This window comes from Ictidomys tridecemlineatus, chromosome 10 (assembly GCF_052094955.1).
Source record: "Ictidomys tridecemlineatus isolate mIctTri1 chromosome 10, mIctTri1.hap1, whole genome shotgun sequence".
Classification (NCBI taxonomy): domain Eukaryota; kingdom Metazoa; phylum Chordata; class Mammalia; order Rodentia; family Sciuridae; genus Ictidomys; species Ictidomys tridecemlineatus.
The window spans coordinates 115,466,737-115,478,018 of NC_135486.1; the positions used below are offsets into that span (position 1 = coordinate 115,466,737).

At 39.9% G+C, this 11,282-nt stretch overlaps 1 protein-coding gene across 1 annotated transcript; it reads right to left on the minus strand.

Moving 5' to 3' along the window:
- Positions 1–1,465: 1,465 nt before the first annotated feature.
- LOC101972214 (cytochrome c oxidase subunit 6B1) lies at positions 1,466–2,623 on the minus strand. Its single transcript, XM_005328445.4, has one exon. It carries the CDS (start codon positions 2,519–2,521, stop codon positions 2,270–2,272), a length of 252 nt encoding a protein of 83 aa, XP_005328502.2. The 5' UTR covers positions 2,522–2,623; the 3' UTR covers positions 1,466–2,269.
- Positions 2,624–11,282: the final 8,659 nt, after the last annotated feature.

Consider the following 11,282-nt stretch of genomic DNA (forward strand, 5'->3'; position numbering starts at 1 on the left):
TCATAAAAATAAAAGTGAAAAATAGAAGTGAGAGTGGCTGGGGTATAGCTCTGTGGTCGAGCACCTTCCTTGCACATGTGAGGCACTGGGTTCGATCCTCAACACCACATTAAACAAATAAATAAAGATCTTTTTTAAAAATTATTTCTTTAAAAAAAATAGAAGTGAGAGTGTGCCATTCCTCTGTCCAAACTTTCCAGTGACTCACTGTTTCATTCAACATGCATTCTCCATGGAAGCAATGTCACCTTCCAGGGGATGAAAATTGTTGCTGGGGAGAAGAAGGCTGTGAAAAAAAAATCTCAGATATGACAATGATCTGTGGTCCCCCAAAATGCCACAGCATATAAACAAATATTTATCTGTGGTATTAAATTTTTATGGGAAAGACTGCAATTAGGAAAATAAAGTTGTCTACAAAGGATTCTAAGGGGCATAATAATGAAAAAAAGTGGAAACTTTTTAAAGCTCAGAATAAAAACCAAATTTCTACACAACTCTACAGAACCTGGTCGCATTAACCACCCTGAGCTCATCTCCTGATCCAACCCCCATCCTTCAGCTTCATTACACTGGCCTCTTTGCAGTCCCTCAAGTCCATCAGGCACACTGTGCATGTGAGCACACACACACGCATGTGCATGCACACACGTGTGCACAAACACTTGGTCTTTGTCTTTACTGTTCTTTCTGTCCTGAATACTCACTCCCAGATTTTGTCTCGGCTGAACCCCTCATTTTCTTCCATTCTTTTTCTTGACTCATCTCCAGGGACCTCCCAGGGGTCACTTTATATACCACACAGTAGCACAACCTCCCTGTCTCCACAATTTGGAACCTATTCATCCAGATCCACTTTGTGTGTGTGTGTGTGTGTGTGTGTGTATGTGTGTGTACGTGTATGCATGCACCAGGGACTGAACCCAGGGCTTTGTGCATCCTAAGCATGCTCTCTACCACCAAGTTGTACCCCCAGATCCACCCACATCTACTTCTACTTTTTCCCCCATAGCACTTATGATCTTCAAGCATACAATTTTTTTCATGTCTAATGCTTCTTCTATGTCTTCATCCATTAGAATATATGATCCACAAGGGTAGAGATTTTTGTTCTAACAGTCTTTAAGACAGTTCCTGACTCAGAGTTGCTCTCAGTAATGATTGAACAAATTCTTTCCAGCCCCAGGGAAATAACTTGGGTCCTACAAGGAACTATAAATTCAGTTGAGTTTGAATCTGTAACTGGAAATATTAGAGTAAGTTCTGGTATTCAACAGCACAGAGGGGTGACTGTAGTTCACAATCACTTACTATAATTTTTTTCTTTTCTTTTTTGTTTTCTTCTATCCAGTATATAACCCACTTCAGTGCCAACAACTTAAGACCACAGAAGCCATGCAGTGGTTCAGGGCCTGTTAGGGAACACTTTTTTATTCATATAATCAAAATATCCAACAAGAACAACTCAGAGGTAGAGAAGTTTAATTAGAGTTCACAGTTTCAGAGATCTCATTGCTCTGGGCCCAAGGTGAGGCAGCACCTCATGGGGGAAGGGCCCAGTGAAGAAAAGCTGCTTAGCTCATTGTGGGGCCAGGAAGCAGTCAAAGACAGAGACAGAGAGACAGAGACAGAGAAGGGGAAAGGGCCACAGGGAAGATGCATCCTTTTGGGGCAGGCCCTCAGTAACCCACCTCCTCCATCCATCCCCACCTGCCTATAGTTTCCATAGTCAGTCCAAGCTAAGATGGTCTTATTAGGTTACAGCTCTCAAAATCTAATCATTTCACCTCTGAACATTCCTGTACTAACAGGAAATCATAACATTCTGCCCCTGGCCCCCAAAAGCTCATGTCTATCTCACAATGCAAAATGCATTTAGTTTATCTCCAAGATTCCCATAATTTTAACAGTTATGGCATGGCCCAAGTCCAAAGTCTCCTTTGAGCCAAAGGCAAACTCTTGGCTGTAAGCCCTTGTAAAAATCAAAAACAAAAAGGGGACTGGGGTTGTGGCTCAGCAGTAGAGCTCTCACCTACCACATTCAAGGACCTGGGTTCAATCCTCAGCACCACATTAAAATAAAGGTATTGTGTCCAACTAAACTAAAAAATAAATATCTTTTACTTTATTTTATTTTTAAATTTTCCAGTGAATTTTTATTAGTTAAGTCATGATTCAGGATCCCAGGGTAGGAAGAACCAAGCACCCAGGTCCCCCTTTACCACCCTGAGAGAAGGACAGAAGACAGGAGAGGCAGGGTGGAACCAGTTCAGATCTTCCCAGGAAATGTTCCTTCTGCCCGGCGGTCATCCCAAGTTGAGACCCAGGATATGGGGCAGAGGGACTTGTACACACGACGGTACCACTCATATACAGAAACATCGCCCCCTTTTGTGGTCATTGCCTTCTGGAAGTCCACGTAGTTCTGCCAGCAGTTCCTGGTCTGGTTCTGGTTGGGGAAGCGGCTGTCAAAAGGGGCAGTCTTATAGTTCTTGATTTTTATCTTGATGTCTTCAGCCATGATGCAGACTCCTAAAGACACCCCTGCAGAAGCTCGCAGCTCAATGTGACCCTTAGCAAAAACGCCAATGTCAGACAGGAAATATCTTTTTAAAAAAATCAAAAACAAGGTGTGTGTGTGTGTGTGTGTGTGTGTGTGTGTATTTTTTTTCCAACATATAGTGGCATAGAGTAAATATTCCCATTCCAAAGGGGAGGAATAGGGGAACAGAAAGAAGATGGAGCCAAAATAAGACCAAAACCCAGCAGGAAAACAGGTCTGGTAACTCCATGTACAGCATCTAGGACACATGGACACTTGATGAACTCTCCAAAGGGCTTGGGCATTGCCCCATTGGCCTTGCTAGTCGCAGTGCACCTGGGCTCTCTCTCAGCCTGGCTCTCTCCACAGCCTGAAGTTTTTCTCAGCAGAGACTCCATATTACTAGCATCTCTTAATTCCTAGAATCTCCATTCCAGTTTTGGCTTCATCTTCACAACTTCATATATCACCCCTTCAGGGGGACCTTTCAGGAACTTTGATCCTCTACACTTTGCTTGGCCTCCCATGCCTTACTTTAAAGTCTTGGTGGAAGTCTCCATGACCCCTTAACTCTGGAATTCTGCATTTCTGAATAACCAGCATCATATGGGTGACACCAAGGATTGCTGGAAGTTCCCACAATACCTGGGGCCCTGGAATTTCAGCTGAGTTTCTGAGCATGGTGCAACAACTTCCTACACCTCCTGTGTGAGCAGGGAGCTCTTGTGATCTCTTCTTAAAGAAATTTTCCCTTATGTATTCTGTAGTGAATGTGCTTGTGCAAATCCCTGAGACGCCTTCAAAGTATTGTTCTTATTGTCTTTGTAAAAAGTACTTAGCATCTCTTTAGGGGCTATAATCTCTGTGACAAGCACAACTTCCATGACCCCAGCTTTACATGCACTTTTCTGGCCAAACTGCAAGTTTTTAAAATTATTCATGTATATATATGGTTGTTGATGGGCCTTTATTTTATTTATTTATATGTGGTGCTGAGGATCAAACCCAGGGCTTCATACATGCTAGGCAAGTGCTATACCACTGAGCCACAACCCCAGCCTGCTTTTAAAATCTTTTAGCTCTGCTTTCTGCTCCCATTTCTCAAAGAAAACCTGACTAAAGGCTGTCTGCAATATCCATAATGTTAACTGAATACTCTGCTGCCTTGAAATTTCCTCCCCCAGAGTAATTAGTCCATCACTTTTAAATGCAGCCTCACACAAAGTCTTAGGATATGAGAAAAATGTAGAGAAATTCTTTGCCAGATATAACATGAATGGCCTCTAGTCCAATTCCCAGTATAGTCCTTATTTCCTCTGAAACCTCATAAGCACAGTCATATTCTCATTGGAATTTTGGTCTTCTAAGCTCCCACCAGAACCACCAATTAAGTTCCACTTACAATATTCTAAAGCTTTTCCATCTTGCATCTCTAAACTTTTCAAAATTCTTCCCGCAAACCAATTGTCAAAACTCCTGAACTATGTGGTCAGGTTAGTCATAGTAATGACCCCACTTCTCAGTACCAATTTTTATATTAGTTAAGGTTCTCTAGAGAAACCAATCCAGGAGAGTAGATTGGCTTACAGAATCAGAAACTGGATAGTCCCATAATGGCTGTCTGCAGACTAGAGAACTGGAGGAGCAAGTAGCTGCTCAGTTTAAGAACTTGGAGCCTCAGAAAAAGGATCAATGATGCAATCCCAGTCCCTGACTGGAAGCCTGGGAACTCTCTGGAGAGTCAATGATCCAAGTCCATTTTGAAAGAGTGAAGGAGCCAAAGTTTGATGTACTCAAGCAAAGGCAGCAGCAATCAAAGCACCGCCCAAGAGAGAAAAAAAATGGCATCCACATTGGTTTCCTCCTTTCTCCACTCTGCTTCCATCCAGGAACCCAGCCCATTGGGCTGCATTACCCATATTCAGGGTGGGTCTATCCCTCTCAGTTTGCTATCCCACATGTCAATAATCTCTGGAAACATCCTCATAGACACACACAAAAAGTCTTTTAAGGGCTGGGACTGTAGCTCAGTGGCAGAGCACCTGCCTTGCATCCTCAGCACCACATAAAAATAAACAAAATATTGTGTCCATCTACAACTAAAAAAGATATTTTTTAAAAGTCTTAATACATTCAAATTGATAATCCATATTAACTGTTACAGAAAGGGACTGAAGGGTTATAGAAAGTACAAGACAGCACCCCAAGAAAAACAGAGGGGCAGTGTGGCTCAGGAGGAGGGAGAAAAATTAGCCAAATATTAAATCTCTCCAAGTACATCTTTTCCCAGTAATAATGGACCCTGAGGGACAAAGCAAACATGTGCCCCTTCCCAACCCCAGTGGGTCCTGAAGGAAGGAGGCAAATACTGAAATGCTGGGCCCTGGACTTTTCCCCTTTCCCAGATGAGTCCTGGAAGAAAAAAAAAAAAGCAAATAGTGAAGCTCTAGGTGGCAAAGAGTCCCAGAGGAAGGAGGATAAGCAGTGAACACAGAGTTGTGAGCTTTTTGCAGTGACAAAGAGTTTTAACCTTTTTACAACTACCTTCCTCAATTAAAATTTTCACCTGCACAACTAGGTCGCTGACTTTCCAAACTGCACACCCACAGTCTCCAATGATTAATTCACCCTCATTGTAAACTATAAAACCTAGACTCTGTAACCGTTGGGCCATTCCCTCTACCCAGAAAATAAGCCCTCCTGTGCTTGATGGATTGACTTTGCTGCAGGATAAAGGAAAGCTTGCTGATCTGAGGTCTGCTTCCCATCATTTGTGGGCCATTCGATTACAAGGACTCTCAATACCACCCACAGATCAACTTTATAAAACCTTTAACTATTGAATGACTATCAAAATCATGTTGCTTCATAATGTCACTCTGTTAAAAGAATCCATTTTTTAAATGTAACTCTTCTCATTATGCCACAATTTGGGAACCATGATTCTGCTCTCTTTATTTTCTCATATCTTGCTAAATTGGAGAAGAGGAAGTGAACGTGGTTTTTGAGGGAACCCGCATACATCAGATAGACTTTGTCCCCTCTTGGGTACTAAGACCCACAGAAGTAGATTCTACAATATTACACAGGCTCTAAGGGCTCACAAGGCCTAACAGGGTCCAGATTTCCAAATGTCCCTTCCCCCTTTGGTTCACCAATGCTTTTTCCACATTGCACGCCTCACAAAGCACAGTTCTTCCTTTTTGTTCAATTGTCTCATAATGCTCCTGGATGGGAGGGATAAGATGAAAGAAAGAGAACCATTGGAATGTGTTGTTGTCCTGGAGTGCAGACCCAGGCATTAATGCCACTACAGAAACCAACACATTCAAAGGGTTCCCACCCTCTTTGGGGTTTGTGGCTATGACAAATAAGTTTATGGGTCAACTTGGCTAGGATCTTGTACCTAGTTGTTTGGTCAAATATTAGTCTAGCAGTTGCTATAACGTTTTTTTTTTTTTAAGATGTGAACACCCCTTAAGACAACAGACTTTGAATAAAACAGAATAACCTTCTGCTATGGTTTGATTATGGACAGTGATGCTCAAATTTCTGTATGCTAAAGGTGTATTCCCCATGGTGGCAGTATTAGGAGGTGCTGTGGACCTTTAAGAAATTGGACATAGTGGAAAGTCTAAACCATTGAGAGTGTATCCTCTAAGGGATTGTATGGCCCCAGTCTCTCAGGAGGTTTGCTACCTGGCTCATGATGTGAGTGGTTTGCTCTGCCTTGTTCTCCCTGCCATTGCCTTCCTGTGCTCTGAGCAGAGGCCCAAATCAATGGGGCCTCTGGACAGGAACTTTCAGAACCATGATCTAAATAGATATTTTCCCTTTATAAGTTAATTGCCTCAGATATATCACCATAGTAGCAGAAAGCTGACAAATATACCATTATAATATGAATGGGCCTCATCCAATCAGTTGAAGGTCAAAAAGGTAAAGACACAGGTTTCCTGAAGAAACAGACATTATTCTCAGGATTATAACATATAAACCCTGACTAAGTTTCCAGCCTGAAGCCCTACCAAATTCAGATTCAAGACTACATTAGCAACTTTTATTTAAATTTCCAGTCTGACCACCTATCCTACAGATTTTGGACTTGCCGACTACACAATTGCATGAGCTAATTCCTTGTAATAAATCAATAAATCATGAAAATAAAAAGGAGACAATTAGAGTAAGGGAAGCAGAGGGAGGGAGAGGAAGGAGGAAGAAAAGACCCAGGGCAAATGAAATTAACCAACTTATATGCATGAAGGAATATGTTACAAAGAATCCCACTATTATGTATGATTATGATGCACTTATAAAAAATTTAAGACAAAAAGGCAAAATGACAAAATAAAGCTAACAATTAAATGAATGCTTCAATAGTCTAAAAGGATGGATAGATAGATGGATGAGTAGACATATTGGTCCTATTTCTCTGGAGAACACTAGTTAACTTATACAGCAGTTAACTTATGTGGCTTCTTTCTGTTGGGTTTGTGTATTTGGTCTTTGATGGCTCCTTTAGCATTCTTCTTTTCACTCTAGATTATTTTTGTTTGATTGAGGCTATTTCTTTGAAACTAGTCCTCCTTGCCTCTCACACATCATTTCTTTCTCTCATTTTCCTAGTACCAATTACTGCCTCATCAACATCCATCAACAGATTTCTTTCTTTTTTTTTTTTTGAGAGAGAGACAGAGAGAGAGAGAGAGAGAGAGAGAGAGAGAGAGAGAGAGAGAGAATATTTTTTAATATTTATTTTTTAGTTTTCGGCGGACACAACATCTTTGTTTGTGTGTGGTGCTGAGGATGGATCCTGGGCCACACGCATGCCAGGCGAGCACGCTACCGCTTGAGCCACATCCCCAGCCCTCAACAGATTTCTTAATTCCCATCCTACTTCTCTGGTTCTCTGAACTCTGTCATGTCCATTCAGTCGGCACTTATTGGAGACTATGGTGTTCATAGTAATGTACTTTGGGAATAAAATGTTGATGGTATCACAGGCCCCCACCCACATGCTGCTCAGCTTCTAAGTGAGATAGACAAGCAAAGACCTGTACGGAGGTGTAGTGAATGCCACACTAGAGATGTAAGCCCCTTCGATGGAGTTTGGTGGAGCAAAAATTGTGTGCATGGAGAATGAAGAAGGGGTAAATAATGAATGTACAGTTTCCAGCACATTCTCACATTGGCTGAGAGAAGGTATTAGATAGAACATTTGGAAATTGCTTGGTCAGGAAGAAGGAGGACAGCTTTACTGCTTAAGTGAATACAAACATGTTGTCTCACATTCTAGGATTTATTTTCTCCTTTTCAAAAGAAGAAAGCACAGTGGAAGGGTAAAAGGAGAGATTTTAAAAACCAGGAGACCAAAGAAGTCTCCTAAAATTAGAAGAATACTCCTGGGAGTGACTGAGAGTTCAAAATAGAAAAAAGAGTACACATCCAATTTGTAGGTTAGCAACAGGCTATTTTCCATTGTATGCTAGATAGTGGAATTCCAAAGGCAAGCCAGGTTCATCAGGGAACTCACAGTCTAAAATAAAATAAGCATTCAGCAAGGGCTCACTGGAATATTCCCTCAGGTAGATAGAAATCTGCACAACTTGTCTCGTAATGTCTCTCTGCTCAGTTGTCACCTCATTAGAAAGGTCACTTCTGCTCACCTGATAGAAAATAGCACACCCACCTTGTCTATATTCTCTTACTTGATTTTTAAAAAAAACTTATTCAAATATAATATGTAATCAGAAAGTTATCATACATAAGTGTGTGACTCATTCAATTTTCACAATCTGAACATACACACGACACCAACTTCCAGATAAAGAAACAGAGCACTACAAGACCCCCAAAGTGCCCCTCTTGTTCAGCCTCAATGTTCCCCTGTGAATGCCCATCCTGATTTCTAACAGCACAGATTAATTTTGCCTATTTTTGTACTTTATGTAAAGGGAATCAGGCAGAATGACCTCTTTTGTGATGAACTTCTTTCATTCAATAGGTTTGTGGGATTCACTCATGTCATTTGTGTCATTTTGGTCCGTTCATTCTCATGGGCTATGACGTCCCATGGTGTAAATATGGTACAATTTTTCATTCAACCGTTGGTGGGCATTTGGGTGGTCTCCAATTTTGCAATGTTAGGAATAAAATTTCTATGAACATTCTAATAATTGTCTTTAGGTAAACATATGTACACATTTCCATAGTGCTAACTTGCTTTATCGCAAGATCTGCTTTATTCTTCTAAGATTTTAAAAAATATTTAATCCTTCATGTATTAAAAACATTTAAAACACACACAAAGCTGGGCATGGTGGCACACACCTATAACCCCAGCGGCTCGGAGGCTAAGGCAGGATGATGGTGAGTTCAAAGCCAGTCCTCAGAAAGTTAAATGAGGCACTTAGCAACTCAGCAAGACCCTGAATAAAATATTAAAAGGGGCCGAAGATGTGGCTCAGTGGATAAACACATCTGGACTCAACCCCCAGTACCAAGACTCAGAACCTCATAGAGTACTACCAATTCTTTGAAATCCTTTGAATCTCTCCCTGACCCATCCATCTTCTATTCCAGAAGTAATCATTATTCCAAATTTTATGTTTATCATTCCCTTTATCATTTTAACCATAAATACATTATGTATGCAATACACTGTTTTGCATGTTGTTGAACTTGATATACATGGAATTCAGCTCTATTCTTCTTCACAGAATTTTTCACCACTTAACACATTTATTTTGCTGACTGTTGTGTGCTAACCTCTCCCTCCCGAAACATTTTTAAGACTTGTTTTAATTTAATTGCTATACCCCCAATTCCAAGAAGATTGTCTGTACCTAGAAGATGCTCAATAAATACTTGCTGAATTAAATGAACAGCAGCTTTGCTTTGTCCAGTAGTTTGGGAAAGGAAACAGTTTTAAGTATGACTGATGAGCATGGTCCTGTGAAGAGTCCTCTGTATCAGTAAAAACAAGAGCAGGAAGTTCTGAGGTAAAATCAAATGTAGCTTCTAAAAATTAAGCACAGTTAGCTTATAAAACAATGGGGAAAACATCAGCCTCAGTGTCAGAAAACTGACAAGAGTATGGCTCTGTCACTTGTCAGCTGTGTGCTTGAATTCTCTGCACTTTCTAATCTGCAAAATGGGATTGTTATTATTATAGGGTTAATAGTTACTATTATTATTGTTATTAGTATTACAGGTTAATGAGGTTACTACTATAGGGTGGTTAGTGGGGATAGTATTACTGGGTTGTTAATAACAGCATTAGGGGAACATATGGATGAAAATGCTTTGATTAGTAGGTGCAAACAAAATGGCCCTACTAAGTGGCATCAATATGTAAGGCCAGGCAAGTCTTTGCAAATTAAGTATCTCCACTAAACTCTCTTTATATGTCCTCCTGAAATTTAAACTTTATATTATAAATATATCTTTTTTTCAGATGCTGGGAATTGAACCCACATATGCTAAGCACACTCTCTACTACTGAGCTACATCCCTAAATATACCTCATTTGTAAGGAGGAACCCACCTTCTCTAATTGGATCCTCAAGCAACAGAATTTTGTGGGTTTTTTTAATTGAAATTAAAATTCTTCATTCCAAATTGTACAATTTGGTGGTTTTTAGCACATTTTTTAAGGTTTATTTTTTTAGTTGTAGTTGAACACACATCTTTATTTTATTTATCTATTTTTATGTGGTGCTGAGGATCAAACCCAGGGCCTCGCACATTCGAGGTGAGCTTTCTACTGCTGAGCCACAACCCCAGCCCCAGTTTTTAATACATTTGCATGGTTGTGAAACCATCACCACTGTAATTCTTGAACATTCTCATCTTCCCACAAAATACACCTATTAGCAGTCACTCTCCATTTCCTCATCCCCCACCCCCAATCCCCTGGCAACCCCTAATCTGCTTTTTATTTTTATGCATGTGCCTATTCTGGACATTTCACATAAAGGAACCACACAACATGTGGCCTTGTGTGTCTGGCCTCTTTTCATTCAGCATTGTTTTCATGATTTATCCAGGTTATAGCTTGTGTTGGTACTCTATGCTGAATAATAATCCATTGTATGGATATACCAATTATATTGATCCACTTATCAGTGGATAGATATTTGGATTGCTTCACTTTTTTCGCTATTATAAATAACACTGTAATGAACATTCATATACAAGTCTTGCTGTGGAATGTTTTCAGTTCTTTTGGTTACATACCTAGAAGTGGAATTACTAGGTTATATGTTAACTCTAATGTTAAGCTTATTGAAGAATTGTTTCCAAAACTGCACTATTTTACAGTCCCACCAGCAATACATAAGGGTCTAATTTTCCACATCCTCACCAAGAAGTAGTAGTAGTTGTTGTTGTTGTTGTTATTATTATTATTATTAAATCATTAGATTATTCTAATAACCATTAGATTATTCTAGAATCATTCTTTATTTTTACCTCATCAATACTGCATTAGCCACATTAGTATCACAACAGGTATAGAAATTATTTAAATTAAAACAAAAATTTCCTAGATTTTGTGATGTTTGTAAGAACACTAAAAGTGACACAAAGTACTTTTCTAAGTTTTCCTAGCAGGGAACAGTCAATTCTCCATCATACGTTCCTCATTAAATCTATGAACAAAAATCACTTTGGAAACAAATTCCTGTTTTAAACACAGAGCAGCCTGGGTTAGGCATATGAATAGACTTTAAATAGCTTT